Below are 19,292 nucleotides of genomic sequence, written 5' to 3'. Positions count from 1 at the left end.
AAGTTATAAAAAAGGCAACATTATTTTTTCTGTAAACCATTGGGGAAAATAATGGATTTTTTTTATGCACAGAATTATTTTCTTAAATAAAATTGCCAGAGTTTCATCTCGTATTATAGATGCCAATCATTAAATAATGTAATAATGTGAATAATACAGTATACCAAAAGTTTTCATTCAGTCGCAGTAATAGTTTTAATTAGCGCATGAATGTAGGCGAAGCACTAATGGATCATCAGATATGTTCAAATAAAAAGACAAATATTAGATTTTTCTGTCCCAATATTGGCACATATTTTAAAAATAAGGCTTCCAAAAAAAGTATTTGTTGGTTGTCTTGGTGATGTGGCAAAAACTACCAGAAAATAACAAAAAAAAAATGGTCTTTATTTATTAACATGGGAAAATATGAACAGCACATAGACGGCATCTTACAAAGAACTATTATAAGTTACTTTTTCCTTTGTCCAAATGTTCCGTCAGTCAGAACCTGTTTTAGGACCACTGGCAAGAACAGTCCGTGGGTTCCTGGATGGAATAGTTTACCCACGTGGAGTTTCCGCTGCAATACAATTGCACGACGCGCCTCTGGAGGCCAAGTTCCCGGCAACATTTGCAGAACCGGGCGTAGGTATTAATATTGTAGTTGTAGATGCTGGCGGAGGGACATTTCCCATCACAAGATACAATATTTACCTAGAAAGGAAAAAGAGAAGACGGATCTTAGAGGAAAAAAAACCCACCAAAACTATTATATTCGCTAGAAGATGAATTATTCGATGTAGCCTAACACTAGTAATTATGTTGCAGTTGCTTCCAATTTTCTGAGGAGTTATACCCTTGCAATCTGCAGTGGCGTTGACCTTGGTCACCTTGACTTGGTAGACTTCTCCTCTTTATAGGTGTAACAAATATTTACAAGCCTCTCAGGAAACCTGTACAATAATTTGTTAAATTGCGTTTCGGCCATGTGCCGCGCACACAGTGAAACTATAGACAAATAAAGGGAAGCGCAGACCACATGCTCCGATCCATCAACGTAAAGACCCGTCTTTACAAACCTACGCGAGTTTATGATGGTCAGAACTTGTATTTTGGGATTTCTGTTTTATACATCAGCCCCCCCCGCCCGTGTAAATTCTTCTGCAGAAAACATATGTTCTCACACGTCCAACGTTGGGTGTTAGTGATACAAAGTATCACATCTTTCGTTGTAAACAAAAATGGATATTGTCACATTGGTCCTAGTGAATTCGTTTTAAAAAGTTAATAATACTTTTTTAGTGGACCAACGGCAGTGGCGACTCTAGAAACAATATATAGGGGGGGCACACAAGATACCACAGTCAAACTGGGGGGGGCATTAATAATTGCCACCATTAAATGATACCACTTGCCAAAAGTAATGTGCTATGGAATGATACTTTTGTTATTGGACAATACAATACTTGATCATTCAACATGGGAAGCCTGAAGCCACAATTTAGTACGACTAATCCTTGAAATCCTTTAAACAACACAATACCTTAACTTTTGCACTAAATGATTTCAGGGCCTAATATTAGCCCCTGCTGCCCATATATATTAATATTAGCCCCTGCTGCCCATATATATTAATATTAGCCCCAGTTGCCGATATATATTAATATTAGTCCCTGCTGACGATATATATATATATAAATATCAGACCCTGCTGCCGATAGCAGGTATAGAGCAACACATTAACACACAAACCCAGCTTTGCATGTATAGATCAATTTAAATTCACTTGTGATCTCAGCACTGAAGGTATATATCAAATAAACAGAATCAGACATACAAATCCTGTATTTGCAGGTATACAATAATAATATATGAAACGTAGCATCGCAGGTATAGATCAAATAAATACATGGAAACAGCATTGCAGGTATTAATCAACTGAACAAGACATACAAACCCTGTATTTGCAGGTATACATAAATAATGTATGGAAACATAGCATAGCAGATATGGATCTACAGAATAACACAAAAACCCAGCTTTGCAGGTACAGATCAATCGGAATTCACATAAAAACACGGCATTAAAGGTATATTTAAAACCCCCTAAATGACAGGCATAGATCACAGGTTGCACACCCCAAAGCAAGCCCTGGCGTCCACGCTGTCCACATAGAACCTGGCCAGCACCCAGATAACGCACATACGATTTGCCATCTTTGTCCCATATACACCCGGCCTGTGCCATCTCGGTCCCCAAGGCTCAAACATCCTGCTAGTGCCATCTTTGCCCTTCCACAATTATACATCTATGATACACACAAACACATTAACTCATGCTCTCCCTCATTCAGACAATTCATCCACACATTAACTCATGCTCTCCCTCATTCAGACAATTCATCCATTTTAAGAAACTACGCCCCTTGGAGCTTCAAATGAGGGGTTACATGTATTTCTAGGACAAAAGTTGAGTGCACAAATAATGATGGAATATGTCGCTTTGGCTAGAAAATATGTTTTTTCTATCCATAGCGACATGTTCATTTGTGTCTAGCGCACTCCATGTTTGTACTAGAAACACATACAGCCCCTCATTTGATGCGCCAAAGTGTGTAGTTCTTGCAAATGTGTACTTTTTGTGCCATAATTTAACTTCCTACACGAGCAGTAATGCCACGTCAAGGCTTCAACCCTAATTACTGATCATTCACACGCCTTTCATATCTCCATTCACTCGCAGAAGCACACACCATACTTTCCATAGATTCACTCACATAAGCACACACACCATTCTTTCCCCTTACAATCCCAAAGAAATGATGGTAAAGGGAGAAAAAAAATCACTTTTACAGCAAAAATAAGTTTTGCAGTAAAAATGGCGCTCCAGGTATGAGATGGTTACTCACGTACCGCACAGGCTAAATGGCTGATTTTAATAATATTTGCAGTTCATCAGGATTTCAAAAATTGCCTCCCTCTACCGTTGGCTAAATTTAACCCCATGATCAAAAGGGGTCATGGGATTAAAAATTAGTATCGGCCATTTTTAAAAAGGGAATGTGACTTTTTATAGCTACATGATCGCTGTGGTAACATTGCCTATCACAGTGATCATTTAGCTAGAATACTTAAACTTTTTTATTTTTTTTAAAGTTTAACTACTTTATGTTAAAATCATTTTTTTACATTTGTTAACGTAATTTTTTTAAATTCTTTTACAAGCTAAATACCGTTGGAAAGGTGAGATAATTACCTTTCCAACGGTATATGTTGGAGGTCTGTAGCTGCTTAGATGCCTGAGATACAGGCATCTAAGCAGCATGCCCCCATACCGCTTTAACTGACAATTGTCAGTTATTAATAAAGTTGCGCGGTGACGTCATCGCGTCATTGCGCGTGCCGTCACCGGCCGGATCGGGTGGCCCCGGTGATGCCCTTCAGTGTGAGGGGCAGATCGCCGGGGTAGGTGGTGATGGAGGTCCACAGACCTCCATCAAGGTAAGATAGTGCTAGTGACGGCATGGTGCCGTCGTTAGCACCCGACTGTGACTGCTAGCGACGGCACCATGCCGTTGTTAGCAGTCAAGGAGACTATCCTGGGTGGCTCCAATTTCGGCGGGGGGGCAACAGGGGGGGCAAGGAATATCCTAGGGGGGGCAATTGCCCCCCCTTGCCCCCCTGTAGCGACGCCACTGACCAACGGAAATAGGAAAAGTTATAGAGTCACATAAGACCTTAGAGGTCAACCATTTAGATGTAAGGAAATTATTTTACATCTCAAAATGAGACATCTTACATTCAAAGTCTCCCCATCTTACGCTGAATGTTGGTCACTATTAGGTTTCCTAAAAGTTTTTTGATTATCTGTCATTGTAGGAATTATTTTGCATTATTATTCAGCTTTTTATGTATTGGCCCCTATATTGTGTTTGTTTGTAAATTAAATTTTTATCTAAATTCCCTAAATGTTGGAAGCTGACATTTCATTTTTATATTTTGCAGCTATAATATCTTGTTAAGTAACATATTAGAAGCTTATGACCCAAAAACTGCATTGTGACTAATGGACGACCTTGTCTAGTGCCTCTTCTTAATATTTAATGATGACAAAAAAAATGGACAGACAAATTCTAACATTCCTGCCACTTTGGAAACGATCCCACTATCTTTGGCCAGTGGTAACACCTTTTTACTCAGCGCCTTACCGGCGTATTACTTCTGCAGTCGTTTTTCCGGATGGTCATACGAACCGTCACTCTCTTACAGAACTTTCCATCTTCTTTGCCTAAAAAAAGATAGCAAGGTTTGTAATTGATGAAGAGGGACTGTTTGATTGTTGTGACTCTGAGGATAACAAAACTGAAATAGGATTGTGGAAACTTTTTGGAAAAAAACGCCAATGTGATGACCAAGTTGCTTAAACCGTGAAAACAATTGTTTAAGAAATAGAGCAAAATAGAGTTAGCTGTTGAAAAAGTTTGTAATAAATAATTTTTCCGTCTCATGTATTCCAGTGTAATTTTTATGATAATACAAAATTTGCCACTTTGTATCTAATGATTTATCTGCGATTGTACAGTTATACCTGTAGTCAAGCAGGGATATTTCTGTCTACAGTAAAACAGAAACATTGATAAACACAGTGATACAATGGGAAATATAATAAAGAGTGATTGTGGAGCGGTTACCGTGGAAACCATGGAACGTTCCTGGTAATGTTTTTGATAATTTGTATTAGAATTGCTAAAAACATTTTTTTGTTGTTGCAAAAAACAATATCCTTCAAATTTAACCTTTTCCTGTCTGGATGATATGTACCTTGCTCGCAGTTATAGCTAATTGTAGGAATTACTTTGCTAACAGCAAATGGGAGCACAGATTTCTGAGAACCTGTGAAAAACGTGATATCGTTTGTTATTTATGAAGAAAAACACTTGGAATCCTTACTAGGCATTTTGTTAACAGAGATAGCTCCATTCCCATTTATTTTAGTAGTTAAATATAGCGGAAACAACGTGTAGAAGTGAAATGATGCAGAAGAACAAAAGATATGAGAGGCTAAATCTTCATGTTTTAACCCCTTAAACTCTGAGCTAACTCCGGACCTCCTTGAGTAGAGGCACATACAACGAAAGAACCTTTATCATGAAATATGGATCTCGTTTAATGGCTGTAGTTGGAAATAAAAATAATGGCATATCAATTTTATCTTTAAAGGCAAGTATAAGCTCTGTGTAGAGGTGGGTTAAAAATGGCAGGAAAAAGTCATATTCACCCTATTGAAAAAAATGGTGCTTCTGCGTCTGCTTTATGTCGCAATATATGCCACGGTACACAACGCATTAAGAAATAGTGTCAATGAATAGCGTAACGAGCGTTAAATACTAACTTACATGTTTTGCAGCAACCATCTAAAAACGACACCACGTATCCTCCCATCTGCAAAAAAAATATAGAATTTACTTTTTTTTAAAAGGAAACTATATAAAGTTTATAATTTTTTTATTTGTTATCTACGCTCGACTTATTAAAGCGGATCTGTCATTCAAAGAAGCTAAAAAGTAAATGATTCAACGCTAACTGGGGCGTTGGTAATAGAGCTGCAGCGCATCCCGTAGCGCTATTACAAAACAGGACATAATTAACAAATTAATTAAAAATAGCAATATACAAAATGAGCAATAATAGTGATAAAGGTTGGCGGAAAGAAAAGAGGGTCCTGATATCACAAGCCTATAATCTCTTCTCAAAAAAGGGATGGTTAGAGTTTTTTTCAGAGACTAATTAAGTAATCATTTTAGAAAACGGTCTAAAAATCTGCTGAATGGTTTCAAAAGATGTTAAAATTTAAAATACATTTTTGTTTTTCCATTTTGTTTTTGATTTTTACAGATTCATTTTCAGATGACAGATCCACTTTAACAATTTGATTTTGAAAATGTTAGTAATTCCCACAACGCTCAAGATACCAAAGAGAGAGCTTCGTTTCGAGAGAAAGAAAAAGACAGTCTGAAGCCCGCGTCTTTATCACACCTTATTTTTTTACAATATCATTTTTGGAAGAAGCAGCCATTTTTTGGGGGCCGGTTTATGAAACTACAGGTAAAAAGTCATACTTTCGGTCTTGATTATGAAAAATGTATTATTTTTTTAACAAAACATCAAGTTGACTTTTTGTCCGTTTATTTTGACAGGTTTCAAAACTCACAGTTTATTTAAATGTTAAATTACGGTATGTTTCATAAATAGCGCCTTGCAGAAGAGAAAAGCAAAACAAGAAATGATATGATATAAGCCATGCATCTACCAGCCCTCGGCAGCCATCGTCCTCGCCTGTTAGTAGATCTTCTATAGTCTTTGTATACATGTTTGTGTAGTTTTATCTTACTTATTATGCACAGTGAATGGAATTATCATTATTTAACTAAATGAGGGCTGGAATATGAAACGGTAGAAGGCTAGACTAATCTGGTTACAGGCTGTGTCTTAAATAAACTTATATAAAAGTTATATCATTGACATAATCCGCGGGCCTGACAGTCAGCCTAAGGAGGTTGGTCACTCATCGACACGGATTCCAAATCCACTGGAAGGATAAAACGTTAAGAAGGGGGTAAAGCTAACCGTTTGGGGGAAACAGTCCTAATTTCATTAAATAAAGATGTTTCTAAGCTCTGTCTGTCTCCTGGCCCTCGTAGGCCGGGGTTCTCTTTGCCTCATTACTGCAATTATTGAATAGATGATAAGTAGCGTTTAGTATTAATTTGCTTAGAGAGTAGGATCGGGTGGAAAACTCTACAAACCTACTGCGTGTTTCTCTAGAAGCGTCTAGCGGCACTGACCTTTATACATTCTGTTTCATTAAAAGGTGGACAGTTGATGGCAGAGGTAACTAATACTGGTCCTACAGGTGTGTTTGTGCAGTCATATTTGACACATTTAGAATTCCAGGAAGTACCCGGCTACATAAAAAGTAAAACATAGATAAACAGATGAATCATTTCACACGAAGCTGCCATTCTTTTTAGTTAACTTAGTTGCTTTTCATTAAAATCATCAATTCATTTATAATTATTTAGTGTAAGGCTGGCGACCCCGACCTTCTCCCCCAACCCCAAAAACTAAAGTACCCCTATGAATAGAAACTATTTTTACATCACTGAAAATCACTCCATCCACCTCTGCCCCCGACGGTGTTTCCGGCCTAACAACCCCCTTAATCCCACCATATACTGAATCCAAACTCTAGAATGCTGTGAGGCTTGGACATCGCAAAATAATCTGAAAGGAAATGAGAAGGACCCGGGGGGAGGACTTAATAATATTATATTAAGCTGCGTCATCAAGGAATAAAAAAAGTAATAAATGTCCCGTGAAACCTATAATAAGGGGGTCCCAGACCAGAACAAAATGAGTAATATATTCATATTATTATTTCACTAATGTGACCCTACAACACACACTATAATTCTTCCATTAACAAATAAAAAGCATTATTACCACCATTTTTTTCATGCTTTATAATGTTTAACCTATAATTCCAACATAAATTTTTTTTTAAAAAATAAAGAATTATTTTTTTACTTTAAAAGAAGTGCAATTTCTATTTTAGTTTGGTAATTTCCATGTTGAATATAAATATATGTACAGTATATATAAAGTGAAGTCGTGTCAGTGGAACTGCACCTACCCTGTGGGCGAGAAGAGTGCCATTTAGTAACGACTGAACGCACGACGTGTTCTTGCAGCGCCCGCAGCACGTTGACAGATCCCGAGGGGGTTCATACACTTGGTTCTGGAAAACAACATTTTCAATTTGCGTTTCAAATTTGTTTTCTCAAAACGCAGAGATGGAAGCAATCAGGTGCTGGTTTATCATAAAAGAATAAATATAGAATGTAAGATTCTAATTCATGTTTAACATTAATATAATAAAATATTTTGTCATAGAACAGCCAAGTTATATAAGAATGCATTTTATAATGTGATGCACTGCCATTCAAAAGTTTGGGGTCACTGAGTTGTTTTCATGGAAACCAAGGAGATTTCTGGCTGTAACATAATTGCGAAAGGGTTTCTAACCATCAATTAGCCTTTTAAACTTAAACTTGGATCAGCGAACACAACGTGCCATTGGAACACAGGAGTGATGGGAGTGATAAAGGGCCATTGGAACACAGGAGTGATGGGAGTGATAAAGGGCCACTGGGACACAGGAGTGATGGGAGTGATAATGGGCCATTGAAACACAGGAGTGATGTGAGTGATAAAGGGCCATTGGAACACAGGAGTGATGGGAGTGATAAAGGGCCATTGGAACACAGGAGTGATGGGAGTGATAAAGGGCCACTGGGACACAGGAGTGATGGGAGTGATAAAGGGCCATTGGAACACAGGAGTGATGGGAGTGATAAGGGGCCATTGGAACACAGGAGTGATGGGAGTGATAAAGGGCCACTGGGACACAGGAGTGATGGGAGTGATAAAGGGCCATTGGAACACAGGAGTGATGGGAGTGATAAGGGGCCATTGGAGCACAGGAGTGATGGGAGTGATAAAGGGCCATTGAAACCCAGGAGTGATGGGAGTGATAAAGGGCCATTGGAACACAGGAGTGATGGGAGTGATAAAGGGCCACTGGGACACAGGAGTGATGGGAGTGATAAAGGGCCATTGGAGCACAGGAGTGATGGGAGTGATAAAGGGCCATTGAAACCCAGGAGTGATGGGAGTGATAAAGGGCCATTGGAACACAGGAGTGATGGGAGTGATAAGGGGCCATTGGAACACAGGAGTGATGGGAGTGATAAAGGGCCTCTGTACGTCTATAAAGAGATTCCATTAAAAATCAGCTGTTTCCAGCTTCAATAGTCATTTACAACATTAACCCCTTCCGCGCTGGATTTGTGATCCATTTCATGTTATTTCAATGGACAAAATGCTTTTCTTTAAAAAACAAGGAAAATTCTAGGTGACCCCAAACTTTTGAACGGTATAGTGTAATGTATATAGTATCTTGACAAGGGACTCAAAAGCAACTCAGTAATCAAAATATTCTATAGTTCCAAAGGGATTGTAGGGTTGTAATTTATAGATTTTCTTTGAAATCTTTAAAAAGTTTTCTGTATTTTTTCCTATTTTATTTTTCCTTTTTTTTGACATCAACAATGTTATCTTATAACTTCTACGGGGCAAAACTGAAATGAAATAACGGCAGGTACTATTTATAAGACACTATGTTTGAGACATTGTATCTCGCCTGCTAGGAGACATATAAAGGGTGACCCTCTTGGAAATCTTTTGCTCCGTGTACATGATGGTTGGTATCCCTGCTTGAATACAGGTGTATCTTTTAATAAGGACAAGCCAAGGTTTCGCACATTTGACGAGTCAATACGTCGAATCTTTACAACCGACTATTAAAGGGTTAATAGCTCATTTAGAACTTTCCCGGGTATCCAGACACTAAACTTTTATTCAATTAAATTCAATAATTCAGATTTTTTACATGGAGCTTCTATAGAATATCAAATAAATCATGAGAACTCAGCACCCTTTTGAACTTTATATACGAATAATGTTATTAACCCCTTAATGACAAAGCCCGTAAATGTACGGGCTCAAAATGCATTGTTTTCAATGGGTTAAGGGACCGTCCATTGTCCTTAAGGGGTTAATATCTGTTAGGGCCGATAGGGCCCCCCCAGGGCCCGCGTTCTAGATCTTCCATTGTCTATTTTAAAACCAGCGAACTTCTTACAGCTTCACATTTGGCTGCGCAGTTTGAAGACGTGACATTGATGAGATGATACTTGGTAACCGGATCGACCCGAGACGTGCAATGTATCGAGTGACAGATGCCGTCGGATGTGTGCTCGACGATCGTCTGTCCCGGCCGCAGGACTCCCCGCTCCTTGCTCAGGCACACGGCGTCTTTCACTAAAATAAAAATCAATGACAAATTCCGTGGAGAATATTCTGCGCACGCGAAGGAAACTCGGTACAACAGATGGATTAGTCGTTTATCTCGTGTACTTTCTGCAGTACTTGGCTCAATCGTTGATCCATTTAAAGGAACTTTGTCCCTAACGACCGCATCTTTCCAAAAATCTAAATTAAAAATGTCTACTTCAGTTCAGGACGGCCAAGCCTTGGAGAAAGACCCCAAAGGAGAAATCTAAACATACAGAGGGTCTTTCTCCATACATAGTCAGATCGGCCCCATCTGGCCCCCGTCTAGTTGCCCATTTCTCCTCCTGTAAAGACTCAAACCTTAATCAGTCGTTGGTCTCGTCTTAGATTCAGGAGCCGTATGTCTATCCCATGCATGTTTAAATCCCCTCACTGTATTACCCTCTACCACCTCTAATGGTGGGCTGTTCCACTTATCCACCTTCTTCCCAGTAAACCCAATACATTGATGGGTACCCCACCCCAATCACAGAGTGTGGTCCTGCATTTTGTGGTATGAAGCTACATCCACATGGAGCAATATTTAACTTATACTATACTTATACTATAATTAACAGAAAATTCTCCACTTTGGTGGAGTGCATGTTTTTAACAATATTTAATATACTCTGCCGGTATTTTAATATTTTCTCATTGTCCAGCGCTACGGAATATGACGGCGCTATATAAAACAATAAATAATAATAATAATAACTTTCTTACCGCATTTATACACGGTGCAGTTACAAACATTGGAGGGACTGTTTAAGAAATCCTCATCTATTTCCAGTTTTTCTCCCTGCCATAAAAGAAAAAAAGAACGTTGAGGTTATTGAGGGTTATTTTCTACGTTACAGCCGGGATCATGGAAATAAAGCACGATCTACGTTATACGTACCAGTTTACAGTCTGGTTTTGGTATATTGTCACAGGAACATTCTGCGGACAAAGATAAATAAGATAAGCTAGAGAATCATTTTTTGGGGCATATAAGGATTTATCGATAAATTCTAAATTCAAAATATTCACAAAGCCATTACCTGGATAGACAGAAGAGCTGCTATTAATTTCGGGTCAATTCAATAAAAAGTCCCAACTCGATTCAACTACATCGCATGCCCTCGCATGATAACGCTTACAGAATAATTTACATATTCACAGCAAAATATTTAAATAATAAGTTTCAATAATAAATGACATTGAAAGAAATAATAAATGTCAATCATAATTTACATTGAAAAAAATAATAATTTACATTAAAATAAATAATAAATGTAAATAATAAAAAATAATAATTTACATTAAAATAAATAAATGTAAATAATAAAAAATAATAATTTAAGTTAAAAAAATAGGTCCTTAGACCCTCTATTAATAAAGGGAAAGTGATCTTGATGACCCGCTTTTCCCTTACACTGGGAGTGGTGGGATGGGGCAATTATTTATATCAACCCGTACCCAAGTAGATAAAGGTCAGGGGGGGTTAAAATGTGAAACTTCCATTTCAAATATATTTTCTTGCTGTCATGACATTATATCGTTACAACAAAGCCCTACTTATGAAAGAAAGAAGAAATAACACCAGGTGAGTGAATAAAAATAAAAATATAAATATATATTCTTCCTCACAGTACTGCCGCAGCCCAAGATAACACTCCTCTCAGTGTTCAGCAGAAGACAATACAGACATAGGGGCGCATGTACATGTGGGAAAAAAAGAAAAATAATAATAGTGTGATAATGTATGATACTGAAAAATTATATGTAAGTGTTGTGAATGCACTCACAAAATGTAGAAGGTAAACAGGCTCTTCAGAATAAAATGTTTCTTTTATTTCTTCATGTTTCTAAAATATCCAAAATAAAAGAGAGAAAAAAACCAATGGTGCAGTATTTTCTTATAATGATTTAAGAAAAGTTAGATTGCACTTACAAGATAGTCGATAAAATCAGGCACTTCAGTATAAAGTCCACGGGTACAAATGAAAAGTCCTTTGAATAGTCCTCAACGCGTTTCGCCTTTAGGCTTCCTCAGGAGAACAATAAAAGGTTATATCCGCAATCAATCGGAAGCCTAAAGGCGAAACGCGTTGAGGACTATTCAAAGGACTTTTCATTTGTACCCGTGGACTTTATACTGAAGTGCCTGATTTTATCGACTATCTTGTAAGTGCAATCTAACTTTTCTTAAATCATTATAAGAAAATACTGCACCATTGGTTTTTTTCTCTCTTTTATTTTGGATATTTTAGAAACATGAAGAAATAAAAGAAACATTTTATTCTGAAGAGCCTGTTTACCTTCTACATTTTGTGAGTGCATTCACAACACTTACATATAATTTTTCAGTATCATACATTATCACACTATTATTATTTTTCTTTTTTTCCCACATGTACATGCGCCCCTATGTCTGTAAAGCCCTACTTATCTCTGAAATAAATTAAACAAGATGTCTTTGAAATAATTTAAAACATGAAATCGAATGAATGGGGTCAAAATAAATAGCAATTTTGTGAGATCATTTGAATGAAGAAAATCAATATATAGGGGGCTGGGTCCGAACCCCTCTGGCCCTGCTAATCAATAATAAATTCAAATGATAATTGCATATCGTGGTTTAAGATATTTCAGTTTTTTTTCCTCCTCTGGTTGTGAAATATACCCAGAATTCCGTCGCTGTTTATTCAGGCTGCGCTCGGTGAAATATAAAACCCATCATTATATTATCACCGGCATGTTTTACTCGCCACTCGTAATAGATTCTGCTTTGGTCAGTTATCTCGAGGTTACGAGGGTTTCTTATAATTGAATACGTGTCGAAAATGTACAGCTTGTAACCAGATTCATTTACTTTTCTGGGGGGTTCTACATGAGATACACATTTTCTACGGTTCCTCGTATAAAGTAACACTTTATAACTTATAAGTGCTGGAAAAACCATGATTGTTCTTATTATCATATGCCCAAAACATTCACAGAACTTATACTTTAATCATATAATAATCATATCATTAATCATATCATTCATAATTGTTTAGGGAATACGTAATTGTCATGTGTCAAAAAAAGCAGACACTGATTGGCTGCTGGTGTAGAAACTGGGACGGCAAATATTAATTGCTAAACTGAAAGAAAAGTTAGAAAGTTTCTTCTAAGACGACCAGAACTTTTTAAAAAGTGGTCAGGAGCGGGTGCTGCTGGCCACCTTGGATGGACCGGAGACGTGTGGGGAGAGAAGGGGTGACCCGGGCAGATAGGGAACCCCAGTGATCCATTTGGTCAGAAAAGAAATAAATTGGCGTAGAAGAATGAGTTAAATCGGGAGAAAAACTTACCGCACGTCCTATACGGACAGCAGGACTCCGGGCTCCAGAGTTCTACCGGAGACATTCCAAAGGCGCAGGTCACTTCAGGACACCGAGACGTTTCACAAACTGCGTGTATCGAAGGAAGAAAAAAGGGAATTAGGGAAAGAATTTAAAAAAATGAAAGTCTTCCTTGACTCCCTGATTTTTTTTATTTATTTTTGTAGTTTGGCAAATTGTGATCTTGTAAAAAAATTAACATTTTTTATTTTTTTTTTACGTTTTTTTTAAGCATGAATGTTGGGCTGTTATTGTGAAATATTGGGCTGTTATTGTGAAATATTGGGCTGTTATTGTAAAATCACATATTAACCCCAAGCCTCGCTTTATGAGCTAGGAACGGAGGCGAGATGAATAATGTGTTTAGTTTAGCAATAGGCAAGCGCTTAATGTCTATAAAATGATAAAACCTGAATCTCTGCTATTTTAATGAATATATTCACTGCTTGTAAACGCTGTTAGAATAACGGCACTTTACCGCACTGGTAGGACGGGCAGCATTTTTCTGTAAAATTCCCCTCCACGGTCAATATTTCTCCTTCCTGACACTTCGGGACGGGATTGGTGCAAATGTTGCAAGCTTCAAATAAAATATAACAAGTTTCAGATGTCACCGTAATCGGAATTCCCCGTTTCTGAGCTTTTTTGTTTGAATGGTTACTTTGTTACTATTTCAATAGATGGAATATTGCCATCGCTGACCGATGACGCTTGCCAGTCCTCACCCCGAGACCTTACGACATATAATCCATATAATAAATACATTTCCTTCGCAGATACAATGTTTCCTATATACTATATATAACTTCAATGGTAAAGTGGGTGTTAATTTCACGTTATGAGGTCATCATTAGGTCATCGCTGATGGCTGGGAGATTATGGCGCCAAAGGAAAGCTTCTTACCGCAAAAACTTTTGACGCAGCACGAATTGTTGGTATGGGCGAAAACCAGGGCTTGGTCGTCCCTACACGTTGGTCCTCGTGTATTTGGTTCACATTTCTCTGGATCGCATTCTAAAATAAGATGGAAATGAAGAATGTTTGGTGAGAGATGGGTCAGCGATACGGGAAGCGGCTCGGGTTATCGGAGGCGAGATGAAGAATCATCATGAGGTTACTGCGCACAGTGAAGGTGGAATTGCCCACTTTTCTCACCACAAATGTATCTGGGGCAGCAAGAGTCGTCCTGGTAATAGGAGGAAAGCTTCTCCAGAATCCCACATTCAGGAGCGCGATTGTCGCACGCCGATTGGTTACAAACTGAAACGCAAACATACGCAATCTAAATATTTGGGTTCTAACGAAAATGTTAACTTTTAAACAGAAGTCGCTGCTAGTTTTCTAGTTTCAGTGGAGATGGCAGGAGAAGCCTAAACCGTATCGAGAGATAAAGGCAAGGTCCGGATATTCTCTTCACAGTTATTTCTGCGTGATTTAGATCGGGTGAAATGTTTTAGGTTTCAAAACAGTAAAGGATACTTTTCCCCCAGCGACACGCACCTGTCTGCCTCGTTTTTAGGACGGAACGATCGTGACAATTAACGTTCCAAACAAAAAGACGTTGGGTTGGGTGCATTTGAACCTGGCTTTGACTTTTCATCGCCTCTGAGAATGTTGATGTTTCCTTCGGTTAAAACTAATAAGCTGACGACGGACAGAAAATTGCGCGTGATGCGTGTAGGCCTGGTGCATTTCCATGGGTCACAAAAAAGGTATAAGAACGTCCAGAATCCCCGCATTCTAAATGTTGCTTCTTCTTCTGCGAGGACGTCTCCTGTGCCGTGTTTTTAGGTACTCACCACAGACTTTCTGGGGGCAGCAGGTTTGAGGATCGGCTATAGAGACGACCACCTCCCCGTATCGCTGACAGCGAGGCTCTACGACGCCGGAGCAGTTCTGTTCCACCGGGATGATTGTTTCGTTATCGATACATTGATGCATACAGCATCCCGAAAGAGACGTTTTCCAGACCTCTCCGATGGCTCGCGGAATTCCAGCGCTATCGGTACAAGCTGATAAAATAAAGAACAATTAAGTTATTTGCCACTTGCAAAAAAATGCTACTTTTATGAGTTCCCAAGCTTTGGGTGTTGATTGTAACTCCACGTTGGTTACAAGGTAATTTCACCAAGTTCCATAGGTCAGAATGTTACAGTGTTGAGCTCATGTTGACCTGCAGTGAGCAGTCGCCAGTTCTTTGAGGAGTTCCTTGTGGCTCCAGCTGTTTTGGGGCAGCTTTCAGCACAAGTCCCATTAGAGCCAAGAATGGGAAAATGCCCAAGCTGGACGTCTTGGATCAGATAATGAAATCAGGACACTACGTAGATCACGACTGTAACTCTCATCTAATGTGCCAAAAAAATAAGTTCTAACACAAGCGCAGGCACACATTTTCCATATTTTTTTTTTATTTAAACCCTAAAACCTGAATCTCTCAAAGATGGTTTTGGGGGCCAATAATTGGTAGGTGAAAAAAAAAGGTATCCTTACCGCATTTGGCCTCGGGGATGCACAGTGTTGAGTATGGGCGATGTAATATGGCACCCTCTGTACAGACGCAGCCCTCGGTCAACGCTGAACAAGATTCAGTATCATGGAGATCAATCTCGTTGTTCTGACAGGTTCGGGGGACATCACAGACAGGTAAACATGGTTGGTACCTCAAAGTTTCTGGACATTCGAATGCTGCAATGAATGAAATATTATCACTAAAAAGAGGCAGGGGCCATCTATGCGTTAGTAAAAGATGGTGGAAGTACATATCTGCCACCTCCGACGACCCGGCCCTCATCATCAATGATGTTCTACATTCCAGGACCCTAAGAAGCTGATGGGCCTTGGGAAAGAGTCTTAAATGGCGAGCCCTCAAAGGGTTAAAAAATTACATCGTGTATCACCTCTGGATATCGACTTACGACAATAATCGGGACTTCGCCATTCCATGCAGATGTTGAATTTGTGGCACATGGAGGAATACGCGGTTAAGGCTTTGCAAGGATCTTCGATGAATTCCGTGTCTTGGACCCACAATTCACAGAAAGCTTCCGGAGAGACCTGCCGGTATGCGGATCCAAAAAAAACAAACAAAACAACTCATCAAACTTTTTATTTCTTAGCACTTCATATACTCACATAAAAAAAAATCCATTTTATGCCATCTGATCGGCCAACAGTTCGCAGCAAACATTCCATTCGACAATCACGAACATTCTATACTTGGGAAATAAATTCAAAATTGGTCAATTCCCATTAAATAATGGACATGTTTTGGTCCAATACAGAAAATGTAAAACTAGAATAGATTAAAAACATCCCTTATCACTGTTTATTTCAACTTAATTATTGAACCAAACGTTACCAGATTCATCAACAACAAATATGTTGCCGCTAGACATCGTCTTATTCAATGAATGGTACGTACATAAGCATGGCAGCTGGAGAACGTATGGTTTAAAATCATCCCAAAGCACTCGGAGCAGTCCGCCAGCGAGCAATTAACATCTTGGTGCCGCTCCTTTCCAGAATATTTCAACGTGTAGGGGACTTGCCAGCTGTCCAGGAACTCGGCGGCGTCATCACTTTTGCCGAGGACTCTCCCGTTGGGCAGAATGAAATCATTTGTTGTGTTACCGTCACAATAGCCTTCGAATAAAGTTACACACCTTATTGTTTCACGTACAGACAATGATACAAAACTCGCCAATCAAGGCAGAGAGGCTTTCAAAAGCGAGGCGCTTGCCGCATGTAGGAGATTTACCCAGCTGGAGCTGACAGGGTTGGCCCTGTAGCGTGCCGTGAGATATTAAAGCGAGGCTTGGACCTTCTAAAAAATGTGCCCTATTCCACATTATTCGCAAAACTATTACTTCTGTAATGTAACCACGAAATAAATATATATATAATCCATAAACAGTTATAACGATCTTATACAAAAACAATGGCTTCCTTTATCACTCCCATCACTCCTGTGTTCCAATGGCCCTTTATCACTCCCGTGCTCCAATAGCCCTTTATCACTCCCATCACTCCTGTGTTCCAATGGCCCTTTATCACTCCCATCACTCCTGTGTTCCAACGGCCCTTTATCACTCCCATCACTCCTGTGTTCCAATGGCCCTTTATCACTCCCATCACTCCTGTGTTCCAACGGCCCTTTATCACTCCCATCACTCCTGTGTTCCAACGGCCCTTTATCACACCCATCACTCCTGTGTTCCAATGGCCCTTTATCACTCCCATCACTCCTGTGTTCCAACGGCCCTTTATCACTCCCATCACTCCTGTGTTCCAACGGCCCTTTATCACACCCATCACTCCTGTGTTCCAATGGCCCTTTATCACTCCCATCACTCCTGTGTTCCAATGGCACGTTACATTCACGGATCCAAGTTTAAGTTTAAAGGCTAATTGATCGTTAGAAACCCTTTTTGCAATTATGTTACAGCCAGAAATGTTCTTGTTTTCCAGCTCAGTGACCCCAAACTTTTGAACCAATGTGTATCTGACATCATCGCTGAGCAGTTTTGCGATTCTCTTGTTGTTTCAGGGATACATCTGTTCCGAGCATTAAAAAAAAAAGGAAGGAAGCAAAAGAAAAAAATAATGGTGCGTTCTTGATAGAAATAACCAGGATGGTTTTAGTTTGAATGATAACATTTAATGCGAGCAACAAATGTATCGCTGTCCTTTACAGAGAACGAAGGGCATTTGTTTTTAAAAAAGATCTTTAATTAACGCCACTGGGAGTTTAGCGAAGCTGTTTTGTCTACAAAGTGGAGCCTCGATGATTACAATTTGGTTATGCGTGGCTTTGCTAAACTGGTGTTGACCAGTATAGCATAAGATACATATTTTGTTCCTTAGACAATATTTTTCATACTTATATCTCAGTCCGACAAGCGGAAAATAAAGATATATATACATTTTTAGTAGAATTTTTGAAAAAGGACATTCAAAGAAAATGATAGCAATTAAAAAACTGAATAAAAAGTGTTCTTTCTTTAACAGGTTTCCAATCCATTCCAAACCCTGCAGAGAGTATTCCTAAATCATACATGTCACTTATCTGATTATTGATCAGGTAGGTAGATGACGTTGGTGGGTGGGGTCGACTTCATTGGTAGGAGGGGCTAATGATGTGGACGGGCAGGCTCGCTGATGTTGCCGACGGGGCTAGCCCCAAAAGCTTTATATATAAAAAGGGGTTGGAGGGGGAGTGGCCATGGGTGGGGCATGGGGCATGTCCAAATGCCCCTCCTCCGACCTGGAGATCTTGGGCCATGACTTGGAAACCCAAAGAAGCGCTTCTCGGGTATGCCGATGACTATATACTAAAAACTGCCCCAAAATAAACTAAAATGCGTTGGATCTGGTCTATTTTAGAACCTCTACAACTAATTTTATAGAATGACGCAGATTAATAAACTATCTGTATGACTCTGGCTTCTTGGCAATTAAATAAATAAAAGCGTGAAGAAGTCATTGTCCAGCTTGTCTTGCCCCAACTACAGACCTCATCATCCAGACTATGGACATTAAGAGTGAGGAATACTAAAGATGAGAATAAAAAGTCGTCTCGGGCTTTAAGTTGATATTTGGAGTACAGATCTTTGGACGACTTTCCATGCAAGAATGAAGTGGAGTTTGGAAGTTGCGCGTACATCTGGATAAAGAGCAGAATGCCAACATGTAGCAATCGTCCAGGAGCCAACTACTCTATACATAAAACATCTAATAAAAAAAAAATAATCCTAGAACAATCACACCAGTGAGAGATATAGAACATCTATAGGGTTAATATATGCCCCCAAGAGGGTTAAGTGAAAAAAGGGCTCTTCGTTGGCCTATGGGGCCCACCAAGGAGAACTTCGAGAAGCAAATAGTTCTGTATCCAATGGGACATATTTGAAAATCCGTGCAGGGAAAGCTGATCTGTGATGGTGCGGTCACTTGATACTGTGCTTCACATACTGTATCTGGCATTACTGAT

General features: G+C 39.1%; 1 protein-coding gene across 1 annotated transcript in view; it reads right to left on the bottom strand.

The window, feature by feature from the left end:
- Nucleotides 1-320: 320 nt before the first annotated feature.
- The window catches only part of OTOG (otogelin), a 69,383-nt gene continuing 50,411 nt past the window's right edge, over nt 321-19,292 (bottom strand). Inside the window, exons 41-56 of the mRNA XM_053449225.1 lie at nt 16,725-16,945; nt 16,219-16,357; nt 15,794-15,988; nt 15,103-15,315; nt 14,459-14,563; nt 14,207-14,317; nt 13,782-13,883; nt 13,274-13,372; nt 10,834-10,874; nt 10,659-10,734; nt 9,745-9,923; nt 7,675-7,779; nt 6,827-6,946; nt 5,378-5,423; nt 4,190-4,269; nt 321-696 (exon numbers count right to left, since the gene is read on the bottom strand). Coding sequence (XP_053305200.1) covers nt 496-696; nt 4,190-4,269; nt 5,378-5,423; nt 6,827-6,946; nt 7,675-7,779; nt 9,745-9,923; nt 10,659-10,734; nt 10,834-10,874; nt 13,274-13,372; nt 13,782-13,883; nt 14,207-14,317; nt 14,459-14,563; nt 15,103-15,315; nt 15,794-15,988; nt 16,219-16,357; nt 16,725-16,945 — 2,033 coding nt within the window. The 3' untranslated portion in view covers nt 321-495. The remainder of the gene's footprint in view (nt 697-4,189; nt 4,270-5,377; nt 5,424-6,826; nt 6,947-7,674; nt 7,780-9,744; nt 9,924-10,658; nt 10,735-10,833; nt 10,875-13,273; nt 13,373-13,781; nt 13,884-14,206; nt 14,318-14,458; nt 14,564-15,102; nt 15,316-15,793; nt 15,989-16,218; nt 16,358-16,724; nt 16,946-19,292) is intronic.

This window comes from Spea bombifrons, chromosome 10 (assembly GCF_027358695.1).
Source record: "Spea bombifrons isolate aSpeBom1 chromosome 10, aSpeBom1.2.pri, whole genome shotgun sequence".
NCBI classification, from domain to species: domain Eukaryota; kingdom Metazoa; phylum Chordata; class Amphibia; order Anura; family Pelobatidae; genus Spea; species Spea bombifrons.
This window is presented reverse-complemented; position numbering and strand designations above follow the sequence as displayed.